General features: G+C 51.9%; 1 protein-coding gene across 1 annotated transcript; it reads left to right on the top strand.

Annotated features, from left to right (window-relative positions):
* The first annotated feature begins 5,693 nt into the window (after window positions 1-5,693).
* Window positions 5,694-16,042, top strand: CHURC1 (churchill domain containing 1). Its single transcript, XM_038404836.2, has 4 exons — window positions 5,694-5,834; window positions 8,680-8,815; window positions 11,184-11,254; window positions 15,856-16,042. The coding sequence occupies exons 1-4, from the start codon at window positions 5,796-5,798 to the stop codon at window positions 15,946-15,948; spliced, it is 339 nt and encodes a 112-aa protein (XP_038260764.1). The 5' UTR covers window positions 5,694-5,795; the 3' UTR covers window positions 15,949-16,042.
* The last annotated feature ends 1,592 nt before the right edge of the window (window positions 16,043-17,634 follow it).

Consider the following 17,634-nt stretch of genomic DNA (forward strand, 5'->3'; position numbering starts at 1 on the left):
ACAGAAAGTTTGACTGAACAATTGGGCAACTTTCTGACTAGCTGCTGTACTGCACCTGACCTGTGCCTTGATCCCTGGTTCCTGATTCCGGCTCTGACACCCGGCCTGGTTCCTGATTCCAGCTCTGATGTCTGGCCTGGTTCCTGATTCTGGCTCTGACCGCGAGGCTAGACAGTCCATGTCCCAGTTCTGATACCAGTGGAGGATCTCGTCGATGAAGATTTTTCCTAATGTTACGCTGGCTGTCACTAATATCACACCTGAATTGTCCCTGTGGCTACAATAACCCATTACTGCCAGGATAACTTTCCCCTGCCCTCCGGAGACCATCCTGTTACATACCTCTAGAGAGCTGTCATCACATCCCTCCCTTTGAGTCGCTGTCCCTTTCTGAGTGACAGTTGTCCAGGAGAAAAAATCAGGCCAGTATGTAACTATCAGCGCTATTTTATTTCAACTGCTGAGTCAAACTGCCCCTAGGAAATAAGCAGTGTGACTAACTATATAGATGGGAGTTTAAAAACCCAGTGTTTTAATTTGCTTGATTTGATTTTGCTTAATTAACATCTGGCAGTGGCTGCATATTACTGGCACCAACAGCAGCCAGGCAGCGGCTCTGGCTTTGGTGCTGCCATTGCTCCGGGGGGAACAATGCAACAAAGTAAAATGCAAATGGCATGTGGGGGAAAGGTAATTAAAATGAAACAAGTTAGGAGGAAACCTTCACAGTGAGGGAAACTGTCAGGTCACTGAAGCAGAGGGAACCAACATGCTTCGATGCTCGGAGACAGGAAGGCAACTCCTATTCAGGAGGGAAAGGCCTGTCCCATAACACATGGAGACCAAAGCCGCTGGACAGCACCGCCCTGCTTGCAGTTAGCCCGGCAATGGTTTCCATGCCAAGCAACAACAGAAGGGGATGGAACGCTTGCAGCTGAGCACATGTTGACGTAGCTCATTAACAGCACCCAGGCACCCCGTGAGGGGCCCAGCACTCCTTAGCAGAGCAGGGCAAACAACCAATTCTTCCGTTTGCTGGCAATTCCAAAACCTGGCGGGTGGGGGAAATGTTCGGGTCAAACCAAAACCAATTTTTTTTTAAATGTGCAGCTAATGTAGCTGGTACCACTCAAGAGAGAGATCTCGGAGTCCTAGTGGATAGTTCTCTGAAAACATCCACTCCATGTGCAGTGGCAGGAGTCAAAAAAGCGAACACTGATGAAGTGAGCTGTAGCTCACGAAAGCTTATGCTCTAATAAATTTGTTAGTCTCTAAGGTGCCACAAGTACTGCTTTTCTTGTTAGGAACCCGTTAGGAAAGGGATAAATCGGGGTGGGCAATAATTTTCGCAGGGGGGCCACTCTACGAATTTTGGTAAGTCATCATGGGCTGCACATTTCTACTATTTTTTACAGTGCAAATATTTGTAATAAAAATAATATAAAGTGAGCACTCTACACATTGTATTCTGCATTGTAATTGAAATCAATATTTTTAAAAATGTAGAAAACATCCAAAAATATTTATTATAAATTTAAATGGATATTCTGTTATTTAAGTCCATCAATGGCTATTAGCCAAGAAAGATGATCAGGGATGCAACACCTGCTGTGGATGTCTCTCACCTCTGACTGCCAGAAGCTGGGCATGAGTGACAGGGGATGGATCACCTGTTCTGTTCATTCCCTCTGGGGCACCTGGCACTGGCCCCTGTTGGAAGACAGGATACTGGGCTAGATGGATCATTGGTTTGACCTAGTATGGCCATTCTTATGCTCCTATGTTCTTATGCAGCTAACCAAAAATTGTTTTGAGTCAAAACATTTCATTTCAGTTTTGGTCATTTTTACATGTTTTTGATGGTTTTTAAATAAAATTAAAGGAGGTTTTGAAACTTCAGACTCAGAATGTCAAAACAAAAGTTCCAATTTTTGCAGACTTTTTTTGTTTAGGATTTTTTTCGACTGAAACAAAGGGGCGAAACTGATGTGAATTCCCAGAACGTGTCAGTGTTGCCCAGTCTGCATGTTTTGCTGGAAAAAAAGTTTTGGATGAAAAATTTTGCCCGGCACTACTAGCCATTAGGGCAGCCAGCTCTCTTCAAACCAGAGTCCTCAATGGAACAGCTCCCCTGAGGAAGCGTTAGGGAACATGGGAGGGCTGAAATGTAATTAGGAGGAGCCCCCTCATTCTCTCATCTCTGAGCATCAAACTGTCGCCTGTATGCTTCTAAAAACACACTGTCAGAGACAGTAATGACAGGGTAGGGATCCCACTGACTTCACCATGGTCTTCCTAGACACCCTATCAAAGGACATCCTGACTGACCATGCACTGGTCATCATATCTTGCTGCAGCCAGGAGCTGGTACTACTGTGCGGAGAGGTCAAGTACACATGAACTCTGTCCCACAAGCTTAACTCTGCCCCCTGAGGCTGGCAAAAGTGATTTAGCCAGGACTGCCCTATAATTGGGGGTTCTGTTTTGGAGGGATTTATTCATTTCATTTGGGGAAGGTCAGCAAGTTCTGAGTTGTGTGTAGATGTCCAAATATATGGGGAGGGGATTTTTTCTGGGGTGGGGGGACAGCTTTCTCTTTGATTCTGTAACAAGAAGATTTTTATCAGGTCCGTTCCAAAATTCTTGCCTAAACAGGATCTATTTCAATTTGTATTCCATATATAAAAATAACGAACATGTTAGTTGAAGCTTTGTATCCTTGTTATCGAACGCCTGGTTTAGTATTCGTTACCTTTGTTCCCTAGTGTGTTTTCACAGTATTGTTTCAAACAGCACTATGTTAAAGTGCACTAGGGAACCTTTAGTATACACCGTCAGGGTCTACACACAGAAACTAATGCACAGCACCTTGTGCTTTAAAAATCACACCCCTGTAATCCGCATTACTGCTCCGTGGAGACAAGTCCGTGGAGTCAAATCCTACAAACCAGAGAGCAGGACATTATCTATGTAAACAAAGTGCAGTGGGGAAGGCGTGAAATTGAGTAGCCATTTGATGTTTTTCTGACATTTATTGGTTAAACACCAATTTTATTTTTTTTGGTGTCTGGGCTGTCTTATCAGTGTTTCTTGGTTAAAATCACAAGCCCTAGCTATAATAGCAGACATGAGGAATGACAAAGTAAATGTGCCATCTGATGAGTCGTTTATTCTCTCATTGCTCTGCATGCCCTTCACGGAGTAAGAGACAGCTGTACGGACTGGTGCAGAGATTAATTATGGTAGGTTGCCCCAGCCCACGCTGCAACCTGAGAGGTGCATCTGCAGCCAAAGGGATCACAAACCCCTCATTTCTGTGCAGAGTTACATGGATTGTGCAAACAGAGGAGCACAATGCTTTCTTCTTGCCATATGGATTTGAAGCATATATCATAGTGCATTACAGGGCAGATTTTGATCAGATCTCTGGACCGAGTTCCTCTGGGCCATGTCCACTGGCTCCTTACATGGCTTTGAGGGGCACTGGGTGCTGCCAGGGGTTCTCTACTCAGTTTCCTCCTCTGGCTCCCTCATGATTAACCTCATTTGAGGCCTGGGTCTAGTGCAGGGGTGGGCAATAATTTTCACAAGAGAGCCACTCCACGAATTTTGGTAAGTCGTCACGGGCCACACATTTCTACTATATTAATGGAGGGGGTGCAGAAGGGAGCTCCAGGCTAGTTCAAAGTGTTGCGGTATAGGAGAGGATGAGGAGTGCGGGCTCTGGGAGGGAGTTTAATGCAGGAGGAAGCTCCAGTCTGGGGCAGGGGATTGGGGTGCAGGAGGGGTTCTGACCTAGGGCAGAGGTTTGGGGTGCGGGAGGGGGTGCAAGGTGCAGGCTCTGGCTGGGAGGTGCTTACCACTGGTGGCTCCAGGTTGGTGGCGCAGCAGGGCTCAGGCAGGCTGCTTGCATGCCGTGGCCCCATGCCAATCCCAGAAGCGGCTGTGGCTGGCTGCTGCTGTCACATCTCTGCATGCCCCTTTGGGGGAGGGGGACAGTGGGTCTCTGTGTGCTGCCCACACCCGCAAGCACTGCCCACGCAGCTCCCGTTGGCTGGTTTCTGGCCAATGGGAGCTGTGATGATGGTGCTGGGGGTGGGCGCAGCCCCTTCCCCCCCTTCTAGGGGCACACAGAGATGTGCCAGCAGCAGCTGGCCACTTCTGCAAGCACGTGGGGCCACGGTAGCCAGGCACTACCTGGACTTTTAGCAGTTGGACTCGGAGATCACGACGGGGCAAAGGAGGCCAGACAGAAATTTTAGTCATGGTGAGCCGGACAGAAAAGTTAGGCTGGCTGGATTTGGCCTGGGGGCCGGATTTTGCCCACCCCGGTCTAGTGGTTCCCTGCCCTTTAGCTGAGAGGCCAGGCTTTTAGTCTTGAGTGGGCCGAGCCCTGTCTTTCCCAGTCCTAAGAGAAAAGAATGAGGAGGACTTGTGGCACCTTAGAGACTAACAATTCTATTTGAGCATAAGCTTTCGTGGGCTAAAACCCACTTCATCAGATGCATGCAGTGGAAAATACAGTAGGAAGATATATATATATATACACCCAGAGAATATGAAACAATGGGTGTTGCCATACCCACTATAACGAGAGTGATCAGTTAAGGTGAGCTATTGTCAGCAGGAGGGAAAAAAAACAAAAACCCTTTTGTAGTGATAATCAGGATGGCCCATTTCCAACAGTTGGCAAGAAGGTGTGAGTAACAGTAGGGGAAAAATAAGCCTGGGGAAATAGTTTTACTTTGTGTAATGACCCATCCACTCCCAATCTTTAGTCAAGCCTAAATTAATTGTATCCAGTTTGCAAATTAATTCCAATTCAGCAGTTTCTCATTGGAGTCTGTTTTTGAAGTTTTTTTGTTGTAGTATTGCGACTTTTAGGTCTGTAATTGAGTGACCAGGGAGAGAGAAGTGTTCTCCGACTGGTTTTTGAATGTTATAATTCTTGACGTCTGATTTGTGTCCATTTGTTCTTCTACATAGATGTAGAAGCCCTCTACACCAGCATTCCACACAAAGATGGACTACAAGCCGTCAGCAACAGTATCCTCGATAATGTCCACGGCAAACCTGGTGGCTGGACTTTGTGACTTTGTCCTCACCCATAACTATTTCACATTTGGGGACAATGTATCTTTTTGCTGATACAGACTAACAGGGCTGCCACTCTGAAACCTTTCCCAGTCCTGTGACTCTAGGGGAGGGGGCTTGCCATGCCTTTGCTGCTGAGACTTCTACTGGAAGAGGGGCTGGGGCGGCTGATAAAAAAACAAAAACAGGGATCGGGGCAGGGAAGGGGTTATGGGTCACTGGTGCTGGCGTGGCAGAGCCCCTCCTGCTGCAGTTAAACACACACAGAGACACACACGGGAAAGCCCTGCTTCAGCCTACCTACCTATTCCACTCAGCTGCCTGAAGCCACTCTCCTCTTGCCCCACCCTGGCCTGGCCCCACAGACCACACCCCACTGCCCATAGGCCACGCCCCATTCCCAATAGCCCCCACCCTGAGCCTGCAGGCCACGCCCCACTATCATAGGCCACGCCCTCTCATCCATAGGCAACGCCCCACTCCTCCAGACCCCACCCCCTGCTCTCTTCAGACCCCACCCTAGGCCCTGACTGACCCCGCAGAGCCGAGCGCCGACCCTTCGGGCCCCGCCCACACCCTCAGGCCACGCCCATCCAGCCCCACGGCTCCTCCCAGGCCCCGCCCCTAACCCCTCCCGGGGCGGGCAGCTCTCGCGAGACGCGGTGCTCCCGGAAGCCGGAAGAGGCGGCGGCGGCGGCGTCATGTGCGGGGGCTGCGTGGAGACCGAGTACCCGTCCCGGGTGAGCGGGGGCGGAGCCTGTGCCCCCGCCCCTGGTTCCCTGAGCGGGGGCGGGGAGCCCGGACTCCTGGGTTCTCTGCCCGGCTCTGGGCTGGGCGGGGAGCCCGGACTCCTGGGTTCTCTCCCTGGCTCTGGGCGGGGGGTGGGGCCTGGTGGGCTGGGCGGGGAGCCCGGACTCCTGGGTTCTCTGCCCGGCTCTGGGCTGGGCGGGGAGCCCGGACTCCTGGGTTCTCTCCCTGGCTCTGGGCGGGGGGTGGGGCCTGGTGGGCTGGGCGGGGAGCCCGGACTCCTGGGTTCTCTGCCCGGCTCTGGGCTGGGCGGGGAGCCCGGACTCCTGGGTTCTCTCCCTGGCTCTGGGCGGGGGGTGGGGCCTGGTGGGCTGGGCGGGGAGCCCGGACTCCTGGGTTCTCTCCCTGGCTCTGGGCTGGGCGGGGAGCCCGGACTCCTGGGTTCTCTCCCTGGCTCTGGGCGGGGGGTGGGGCCTGGTGCGCTGGAGCTGGGTGGGGAGCCCGGACTCCTGGGTTCTGTTTCTGACTTGATACCTAGGGTGAATCACGCCCATCTCCCTCTGTAAAGTGCGCTCCTCCCTCCCCCCCCCCCAGCACCCACTGACCTTCTGCCACATCAGTGTCTATCCTCAGGCCAGGGTGGGCTAGAGGCTGCCCTGGGTACGTTTGGCACCCAGATGCACCCAGGGGTGCTGCAGGAACAATTTGTGTTGAGGGGATGTTGAGAGTCGTTGAACCAAATTGTAAGCTCTGTATGTGATGGAAACCACTTCAAGCCAGGGGGTGCCGCAGCAACCCCCGCACCCCTAGTTCCAGCACCTCTGGATACACCCTGTGTGCAGCCCAGGGGGTAGTCCTGCTCCCTGCTGGGTTTTACGGGTGCATAGCAGGGGGCAAAGGCAATGTGAAGCTGTCTAAGAGATAGGAAATAATACTGCAGACAATGCAATGCTGTTACATAAACCAGCCATGCCCCTGCCTCTGAGATAGCGTTACCTTGAAAAAGATAGAGCAGAAAGAACAGGGTACTGAGATGGTAACAAATACAATGGGGGCATAGAAAGACTGTTCTGTGAGAAGAGACTGAAAAGATGGGACAGTTTTTTGTGTTCCCTTTTATTTAACTCCTCTCTAGAGATATCCAAAAATATTAATGATAAGAGAAGGCAAGTCAGGCCCTTCTTTGTAGTAACACAAGAACAAAGGAACATCCAATGGAGTTGAAATACAATACATTTAAAATTATAAAAGGAAATAATTATGCTTTATAGAAACCTGTGGAACTCATTGCCACAAAGTATTGCTGAGACCAAGAGCTTAGAGGAATTCAAAGAATTAGACACACTGATAATGAGCTCATACACAGTTACAGTAGAACCTCAGAGTTACGAACTGACCAGTCAAGTGACCAGACACCAAGCATGCATTTCATTTGGAACCAGAAGTATGCCATCAGGCAGCAGCAAAGACAAATAAAAAGCAGTACTGTGTTAAATGAAAACTACTAAAAAAATCAAGGGAAAGCAGAATTTTTCTTCTGCATAGTAAAGATTCAAAGTTGTATTAAATCAGTGATCACTTGTAAACTTTTGAAAAAACAATCATAATGTTTTGTTCAGGGTTACAAACGTTTCAGAGTTACGAACAACCTCCTTTCCTGAGGTGTTTGTAACTCTGAGGTTCTACTGTACATTGACTGATTTTTTTTTTTTAAAAGGCATAATAACAGTAAGAATAACTAGTTGCTATATTGTATAGTGCTTTCCAGGCATAGATCTCAAAGCAGGTCAGTATCATTACCCCAATTTTACAGTTGGGGAAACTGAGGCACAGAGATTGACATGACCTGCCCATGAGGGATATAAGCCCTCATGTTTCAAGGCATAAGTCGGTCACTAACTGACTGGGTTATCATGAAACTCCACTCAGGGGAAGGTTATTCCCGAATTATCTACTGCTGGCTTCCTTGCAGTTTTCTCTGAACTATGTGTTACTGGACTAGATATCCCACTGACTCTGGGATGACATTTCATGTTTTTGTTTACCTCTGTGTTCTTACCTCTCCTCACTCCCCTCAGTTATTCCAGACTCATTGAATATACCAATCTAGTACTGGGCACAGAGTCCAAAGCAGTTCCCATCATAGCGAGATCTCTGTGCCATTCAGGGAAGGGAAGCTGAATCAGCCAGCAGCATTTGCCTGCCAGGAACATTTGCGTATATGTGATTTGTTGGACATGGTAGCTCCAAGGTTTCAGGTTTGAGAGGAGCAGCCGTGTTAGTCTGTATCCACAAAAAGAACAGGAGTACTTGTGGCACCTTAGAGATGGCTCCATGTTACAGGGGCATTCTGAAATCACCGATGGCTTTCTTGCTCAGTTGATGCCTTCCTGCTCTTGGCTCTGAACACTCTCTCCTTCCAGGATCACTGCAACACCTTTTTTTTCCCCAAAAAACACTTTTCTTAGGTACATTAAAAAAAAAAAGTAAACCATTAATTTTTACACAAGCTGGCTGGTCCCAGGTCATTGCCTCCAGAGTACCAAATTTTGCTAAGACTGCAGTATTGTCACCCTTCCCTTTGTTCCTGCTCAGGGGCCTGCAGGGAAACTCTGCTGTGTCAATTAGCATCTGGTGAACAGTTTTCCCCCCAAACTCCCACATACTTGTAAGTCTACTTCCTGGAGCAGGGGGGCGTACCCTATAGTTTGGGCACCGCTGCCCTAACCCTTGCGTGTGCTGTCAATAAATACAATGTTGGGACAAATTGAAGCGGGAGGGGTGGGTGTTTGGCAATAACAGAAACAGAGGTGGATGATTTTCCTCTCAATTTTGTAGGGGAACACCTGCCTGGAGAACGGATCTTTCCTGCTCAACTACGTGGGGTGTGTGGAGTGCAACAAGAGGGACTTTGTGCTGATTGCAAACAGAGCCACGGAGGAGGAGGATGGAGAAGAAATCATCACTTATGACCGTAAGGAGATCCCCTTGCTAGTCCCATCAATTGAGTGTGCGCACAGCCACAGGCTTTAGGAACCTGAGCTGCAGAGGGGGTGAGGTGTCATGGTTTTTTATTATTATACCTATTGTGGGGAGAGAGAGAGTTTAGTACTTGACTTGAAAAAGTTACCAGACCTCTCTTGGCCAGAGGGTAGTAGGAAAGATGTCTGGGGCTTCCTAAAGAAATCTAAGTCAGTGACCCAGGTCCCCAGCTGCGGGGAAGGAGAAGGTTGCTGAAATGTCTACTTTGCTGCTATCCTATGGCCTTCCTCATGGGCTCCGCTTTCACTTAAGTCCCTGGCTGGAAAGTGTCTAAGGCCTTGTCAAAAGTTGTACGGCTTAAATTATCCCAGTGGGGTTCCTATACCAGTCGCTGGGGGTTAAAGCCAGACAAATTCAAAATTACCAATAACGCCCACATTTCTAACCATGACCAACGGAGGAGCCATTGGAATAAACTCCCAAGGGAAGAGGTCTCTGCTCCCTCTCAAAGGCTTCGGATCTAGGCTGAAGGCCTTTCGGGAAGATCTGCTTTAGCCAAATGCAATTTACTGGGCTCAGTCCAGAGAGAACGGAGTGAAATTCTCTGTCCTGGGCTATACAGGCAATCTGATGAGATGATCTGATGGTCTCACCTGGCCTTAAACTAGGAATCTATGAATAAGGGCACAACCCCCTAGTGTGTATGCAGATATACAGGTACAAAGGTGTTTATACCAGTATACCGCGTCTCTACAGGAAGGGGAAGGATCTATTCTGGTATAACTGTCGACATGAAGGGTTGTATCATTATAACTATGTAGGTTTAAAAAAAAAAAAAAATCACATCCCCTAGCCATCATAGTTACAGCAGTACAAAACCTGTGTGGTCTGGCTACAGCCTGTCAGCATGTCCTTAACTGTTCTCAGAATCCAGGCCTGAGGCTGGAACTCCATTGTGATTCTGGACAGCTTCACTGATACCCACAGGGTTGCTACAGCCACTGTGAAACAGACTAGAGTCTTGTGAATGTCAATCTACTGCTAACTGACCTGCAAACTCAGGGAAGCAGCTCTGTATCTGTTCACATTTTGCAGCCATGCCAGGTTAATGTTTTGTTTTTAGAGCCTAAATTCTCCAGCAATTGATAGCTTAGCTCTCCCTAATCACCAGAATAAACCTCCTGCTTGCCACGTGTGTGTCAATTTTTTTAAAGCCAGGTAAAATGTGAGGAAAGAGAACGAAAGGGATGTGAAGAGAGAGAATGGGATTGTGTTTGATTGTCGGTATCACTGTGTCTCTTTAAAAAATGCGGGAAAGGGTTCTCAGTTTGGCATTTATTAGTATTTATGTTACATTTACATTGTTTGGAGTGAATGGAAAATTTCTATCTCCATTGGTGCTCGTGGAAGGCCCTATATTGACCCCCCCCGGATTCTAAAATCCAGTGACAATCCCGACTTCTCCCTCATCCGCTGTCTGGACCCCAACCACCAGGGAAAACCATCTGCAGGACTAAAAGATTAATTTGCCCTAGCCCATTCAGTGCCTTGGCCTCCCTGCTGAGACTGAAGTGCAAGTGGGTTTTGCAAGGTGGAAGCTTAGCTTATGCCCCTCAACTCATTTCATAGAGGCCTACAAATAGCCACAGGCTGGAAACAATTTCTGCAGGATTTGAATGGCCAAGTTAATGACTTTAGTGGTTCTCCAGCTAATTGCAGGGTCAGAGCCACAGTTGCGCTCGAGCTTGCATAGATTAAATAAATGTGCTTTGTAGGTTGGCACAGGAGATGAGTTGGGAATGGCTAAAGATGGCATGTTTCCATTAGTCCCCTGAGTTTATACAGTGCCTTTCCCCAGTGATTACAGGTTTTGGTGTAGATGACCCAATGAGCGTGCTGCTTTGGGGAATATCAGGAGTCTCCTTTTCTGTTCAGCATCCAGGCTCCGGTGGTTAGAAAAGTTGACTACTTTTGAACTATTTGCCCTGCTCCCAGGCAAAAATGGCCCTGGCCTATACAATGAAGATGAAACCTTATGTAGTAAAACAATTTCTCCAGGCATTTGTGGGGCTACAAAATACAAGTTTTTTTTATTACTTTGGTAAATTCACAAATGTATTAGAAAACTGGGGTGAATCTAGCCAGGGGGATCCAAAGATATTTCGCTTTGCCTCTAAGACTACCGCTGCCCTCTTGAACCAGGAGGGTTTTTTTTCACTGACCCAGGATAGCAGGTCCTTGATCTCAGATCAGTGCAATTTTCAGTCAAAAGAAAAAAGACTTGCCCCACCCCCAGGTTGTGGTAAGTGAGGTCTCCCTCCAAGCAGGCAATCCTTGTGAATCTCTGGTTTTCGTTCCAGATGTGTGTAAGAACTGTCATCACATGATAGCCAGGCACGAATATACATTCAGCGTGGTGGACGATTACCAGGTATGTTGTCTTGCACGCTGTCATGGAGCCCCAGGATTAGTGCTACGCCCTCAGCTTTGGAACCAGCCCTTCGGCGTGCTGGACTCCCAAGGGAGTCTCACTCTTTCTTCAGGGCAGGCCTGCTGGCTTCACCATCTCCTTTGACTGAACCTTTGCAGCTCCATCCCTCCTGCTTCACCCCCTGAGCTCTGCCCAGTGAGTCCAGCTGAGCCAGAGCCCTGGGAGAGACTTGTCCCCTCTTCAGGCACCATGCACCTCAGCAGTATTTGCAGTGAGGCTCAGTGTTGTCCAAACAGCCGGGTTCAGTTGTCAGCTGTTACACAGCACAGGAGGGCCGTAGGTGAGCACAGAGAAGCGAAGGTTAAAGCATGGCCCAAGTCCGTCCTGCTCAGCCCAGAGCCCAGCCAAGCTGTGGTGAACCCCTGGTTAAGGCTTTGTCTCAGTCTGTCCTCCGTGGTCAGTTCCCAGGTGAGAGCCCCGATCCCTTTCCACAGCCAACTCCTAACCCCACTGCCGCCTTCCTGATCTTTTGTTCTCCAGCGGCGGGGTTTGCTCAGCCTCCCTGCTGAGAGGTGGGAGAATCCATCCCCCTCTGGGGCGCAGATTGCTAGGTGTCCGTGTCCTGGTGGTTGGATTTCCCATTGTTGTCTTGGATTCTTCACTGATATGGAATGAGCCTCAGCCAGACCTTTTTAACGATCCATTCAGGCTCAGACAGCTAAATGCCATTCATGCCTCTGTCTCTTAACCTGCCCTGAGAGCAAACAGTCCTGTTTCCCTACTGCATTGCCAGGCAAAATATAGGGGAAACCAAGGCACACATAGGGGGCATAAAAAGTCACCGAAAATTCCCACTTCATCACAGATGCACATACACAGATCAAAAATATGCACACCTTTATTCCTTCATACGAATGCTCCGAGATTTGGAAAGCCCTGGGAGTGATGTCACGAAAGCACAAGGAACCCCAGGATCACAGCGGCTGGAGCAGACAGTTCCACTCTGTGGGTTTCCATCTGGAGGTGCTCTTGGTTTGTAGGGTTCTGCAGGCTACTGTTGCCACGGTACATGTGAGATTGTGCCCTGTGCAGCCCATGTGCTGCTTCAGCTAGGAAGCTAGGGGAGGGATTCAAGTCACTGCCCAACCTGCTGTGCTTTTGTAGGGCCAGCTTCACTGTAAAATGTGGCTTGACTTTCCAGCTGTGGATTCCAAGCTGCCACAGCTGCATTTCCACCCGCTGGGCATGGTGCCCGAGTTAGGTGATGGGTGCATCCCACTGATTAGCGTCTCTCCAGCTCCCGACGCTTTGGTCTAATCTGGCATAGTCGGATCAGGCAAGGGGACATCCATGCAAAGCGAGGGGTGAGATTCTGTATGCACAAATGGAGCCTGGCTCCCGTGCATGGATGTAGCATTTAGCACAGTGATTCTCAAACCTTTGCATTGGTGACCCCTTCCACACAGCAAGCCTCTGAGTGTGACCCCCCCCTTATACATTAAAAACACATTTTTTGTAATTAACACTATTATAAATGCTGGAGGAGAAACGGAGTTTAGGGGTGGAGGCTGACAGCTTGTGACCCCCCCATGTAATAACCTCATGGCCCACTGACAGATCCCGACCCCCAGTTTGAGAACCCCTGATTTAGCGTGATTGCCTACAGCCCTAGCTTTCAGTTGGCATTTTGAAAAGCACCTCGACTTAGGAGCACTCGTTTCATTGTAAGTCAATGGGGTTTGGAAGGGGGTGTGCAGTTTTCAAAAGCACTTAAATGACATTGACTTTTAATAGGACTTGGGGTCCTAACTCCCTTAGGCTCCATAGAGAATTCCAGCCTGAGTGCTTTAGGACCCGATGCCATGGGGTGCAGGGCTGGGTACCTTCCACCCCACATGAAGTGCTGCTGAGGGTGCGCAGGACCCGAATGAATTGGTGTTTTAAAGCAGACACACAGCAAGGCCATGGGACAATTGCTGGAAGTTAATTTCTTCTGCACAGAAAGGTCCGCAGGGGTCTTCAGCCCCAGTCCAGCCTAGGAGGCAGAGCCAGGCCCCCGAGCCTCTGGCAGGATGGTGTGGCCTGACCCCGACCTTGCTAGTTGTGTTCTCCCTCTACCTCAGCAGCGGGTTTTATCAGACCTGCCTGCAGAGCAGGAGAACCCCTGGTGATGACAAGGCCGGTGGAAGCAGATGGGGAGGAGGTGGTAGTGGAAGAGGGGGCTTCTGGGGCAGACCCTGGATCGCACCCGGACAGTCAGCAGGGCGTCAGAGCAACAAGGGGAGCCATATTACAGCATTTTGCGATGGATTGGCATGAAAGACAGGCGTTGGGCACAGTCCACCAACCTGGGCTGTGGGACCGTTCTGAGACGCTCGGAGATGCAGGCATGCGTTAGCCGCCCCTTCAGGCTGCTCGCACAGGGGGCAGAGCAGGGGAAGGCTGATGGGGCCGCTCTGGGTCTGAGGTTCCTGAACCGATGCTTCCGCAAGCTGAAGTTCAGCGCCTTTATGTTCCAAACCTGCAGTTGCTGGAGTGTGCTCCCATCCTGGGTGCCATTTGCACTTTGTAACCACCAGACGGAGCTAGCGGGCTTGGAGGAGCGAGTTTTCAGTGGCCGCTCCCTGGAGGCTGCTGCTAGCCGCAGCCATGCCCTGCCAGGCCCTGACGCAATTCTGTGGGGTACCTGGAGGCCTCTATAAAGCTGGTCCCTGCTCTGCTTTCTGAGGGGCTAGGCTGCTGGCCCATCTCGGGAGCTTTCGTCTGATATCGCCCTGGTCAGCGCTGGGCAGTCCCAGAGTCTGTGTGTGGGAGCGAGTCTGACTCCTTTTGAAACTGGCGTTGGATGAGTGAAAACGAGGCCCGCGGTTTGCAGTCTGTGCTACCAAAAACTCCAGCGGCCTTTCCCTTTCTGCCTTGCGGTGGTTGTACCTGCATTGCCCGGGGCGGGATGGGACTGCCTGTCGGCCCCTTTGGCAAGCCACTGTGGAGAGCAAGACTAGCCTTCTGCAGCTCCTGGTGAAAGTGTGAGCACCGGTTGGGGAAATGCAGCCGTGGACTTCAGGGGTGCTGCCAGTGGGAAGCAAAGAAGGGTGCTAAAAAGTTACCATGCATTTTAACAGAGAGGGAGGTTAACCATCAGAACCACTGACCCAGGGTCGGGGCAGGTTCTCCGTCACATGGTATTTGTAACTGCAGGCTGGATTCTCTCTCTAAAGCTCTGCTCTGGCTCAGACCGGAGTTCTGGCCTGGATGCAGGAGTCACTGGGGGAGGCTCTCTGGCCTGGCTTACACAGGAGGCCAGACTGGCTGGGCAGAACAATCCCTTCTGGCCTTGAAATGTCCAAGGGCAAGTCCCCTTTCCTGCTCGCTTCCGTCCCCAAAGCCCTGGTCAGTAGCTGCGCGCAGGCCGGCGGACACTCTGTATGCCATGATTGTGTTAACCCCTTCCCCTCACTGGGGCGGAGCGGAGCCCTGAGCTAGCTCGGACGTGCTAGTACCCACCCAGCGATGCACAGCGAATGTGCTGCTGCTCTGCCTGCCTGGCATTGCGTGGGAGTGCTGATAGTTTTGTTTGTGCAGCGAGAGGACGATGCTGATAAAGGGAGGATGGAGAGAGGGCTGATGCTGCTGGGCTGACGCTGAGCTGGCCGTGGCTGTGGGCTAGTCTCCCTGGGGGAGCCATGGATGCCCCAGCTCTTGGGATGTTTGAAACGAGCGACTACCCCAGTGACTATCGGAGAGGGAGCAATCCAGCCCTCGCCCTGGAGAGAAACCAGAGGGTCCTGAAGGGTCTGGTCGCCAGTAAGGCCTTTCAGAGCTTGTGCTTGCTCAGGGCCAGGTGCCCAGTCCGTCCCTCTGGTTCTGGTGCACAGCAAAGCTGAGTGATAGTGGGGAGGCAGGTTTCCTACTGCCACAGCCATGCTCTCTGCAGGCCAGTCTGGGCACAGGACTTGCCTTGATCTCTCAGGCCAGCCTGCATGAGTCCCTTTCCAGCATGACTCTCGGTTGGGCGCCCTGCTGTGCCATATTGGAAGGGACTGAACGCTGTGTCACCATGTGGCAGTGTTGGCATCTGCGCCCCCTTGTGGCCTACTGTGGCATTGCTCACTTGGCCTCAGTTTCCCTCCAGGTCTTAACTGGTCAGCAGCCATCTCCGGCGGGGTCTGGTGCCATGGCTGCTTGGCCCTCCATCAAAGCTCTTCCCCTGCAGGGGTAGCCAAGTTGCAAAACAAATACAAGGAACTCAGAAAGGAGGGTCAGCCGGGGCTGGACCCCCATTCTACTCAGGGTCCCTTTTCTCCTTAACACTTGCCTGGGCTCCCAGCTTCAGCCCCAGCCCCAGCCCCAGCCCCCCGTCCCTCAGGGAGGCCCTAACCCGCACCCAGTGAGAGCTGGAGATCTGCTTTCCCTGCCCCCAGAGCTGGGCTCTCCCTCTTTTAGCTCCTCCCTCCAGGCCTGAATCTTGGCCAGGGTGTAGGTGCATACCCCATCTCACCTGACCCCTGGGTCAACGGAGCGTCTCAGCCTGGATTCCCAGCCCCGCACACGGAAGCGAGCGCCTCCTTGCCCCCGCGTGAGCGCCCTCTGTCTTGTTGCAGGAGTACACCATGCTGTGCCTGCTCTGTGGCAGGGCCGAGGACTCCATCAGCATCCTGCCCGATGACCCTCGCCAGGCCGCCCCCTTGTTCTGAAGCTGCCGCTGCGAGGCGGGTTTGCGTCCAGCCTCGCCAGGCTGTTGGCAAAGCGAGGGCGGGTTACAGTCATTAAATACGTGCCTTCTGTTGTAAACGTGAGTCGCCCCACGGTCCAGCACACCGCTCCTCCCCAGGCATCAGAGAGGCTCAGGACCCCGGTCCCCGCCTGGAGGAATGAGCGGGGAGGGAGGTGTAAGCCAGGCTGCCTGGAGAACCGGTACTGTGGTGGGGAGCATGCTGAGGGGGAGGGAGTGGGATGGTCCTGGGCACAAACCAAGGTATCAGCTGCTGTCATGTCCATGGTGCCTGGCCTGGGATCCCCCCACCCCCACCCCCTGAAAGGTAATTTTACAGCTGGCGCGCAGGGGCACTGTATGGATTTATAGTTTCTAATGAAATTAGAGCCGGCTGATAGTAGCAGAGCCCCGCGAGGCGCACCCCAGCGTGCCCCCCAAAGGAGTCCGGAGGTTGGTACACCTGATCTCCACCCAGCTGTCCCTATCTCAGCTGTTCCACAGTCACTCGGATTCCTCCCCCACGCCACGGTCCAGGAACACGCAAACCGGGCCCAGGTTAGCACCGTATCAGGAAACTTGCCAGCAGCTGTGGCCAGGCTGCTTGAGCTAACAAGCAAGACTTGTTGCCTAGGACCTAGAGTCTCCCTCTGAATGGAAGGGGAAGGTGGCTCCAGATCTCCTGGCCAGCCTTCGCCGAGGGGCGTCCCGTACTGCTGGCCCTCCCGGGGGTGACCGGCTGCAGTGTGATGTTCCCCCTCAGGAGAAGAGCACAGCAGACAAGTTGTTCGTGTGCACAGGTGGGCAATAAACTGGGAGTGCTCTGGGGCAGCGGTGGTGTCTTCCTAGCCATCTGTCCCGCGTCTAGCACGGTGGGGCCCCCGATCATGCCTGGTGCTGCTGCAGGCTCACAGAACGCCCGGCCCTTGGGGAGTGGGGATTTCTCCAGGCTCATCCCAGCAGAGGCCTGCTCTCCATTATAACTCGCTCCTCCCTCCCACCGGGCTCTGGTGGGGCCCTCTGGTGAGTCGGGCCCTTCTGCTGCCTGTTGTCCCACTCACCGGTGGGGGCCTGTCGATTGCAGTGTTTGCTGGCTGTAGCCTTGCCAACCCAGGGTGCTATGGAAACGTCTGCTGTGCTGCTGGGAGACCAGCGGCCCGGTGTGAACAGCGCTGGGCCCTGCTGCAGAATCCGGATTGCTTCCCACGAAGCCCCAGAGGTTTGCTCCTAGGCCGGGTTCTGGGCTAGACCGAATGGAATTCCTGGGAGGGTTTGCACGGGGCAGTCGTTCATGACAGGATGGCACGGGGCTTGCTGGGCCGTTTCCTGTGTCCCCTGGCAGCGGAAAAGGGGCTGTGCTGAGGGAGGTGTCCATACGTGTTCCAGCCCGGGTGGGGGCGGGCAGTGAAGTGGGTGATGTGTCACCAAAGGAAGCCACATAGATTAGACCCAGCTGGCTCCAGGTTGCACCCCTGCAAAGGAAGTGAAGGCACGGCAGTGCAGAGTCGCCTCTGGCCCCGCACCCTAAGGGGCGGCCAAAGCCTGGCGTTTCTGTGCTGCCCCACGGGAGGGCCCTGCATGCACTCTGCCAGTGCAACTGGGTGCTTCCACTTGGCTTTAATACGGAGCTCCTTGCTGGGGCTTTTCCTCCCGGCTCTGTACAAGGAGT

The sequence above is a fragment of the Dermochelys coriacea genome, chromosome 6 (assembly GCF_009764565.3).
Source record: "Dermochelys coriacea isolate rDerCor1 chromosome 6, rDerCor1.pri.v4, whole genome shotgun sequence".
NCBI lineage: Eukaryota > Metazoa > Chordata > Testudines > Dermochelyidae > Dermochelys > Dermochelys coriacea.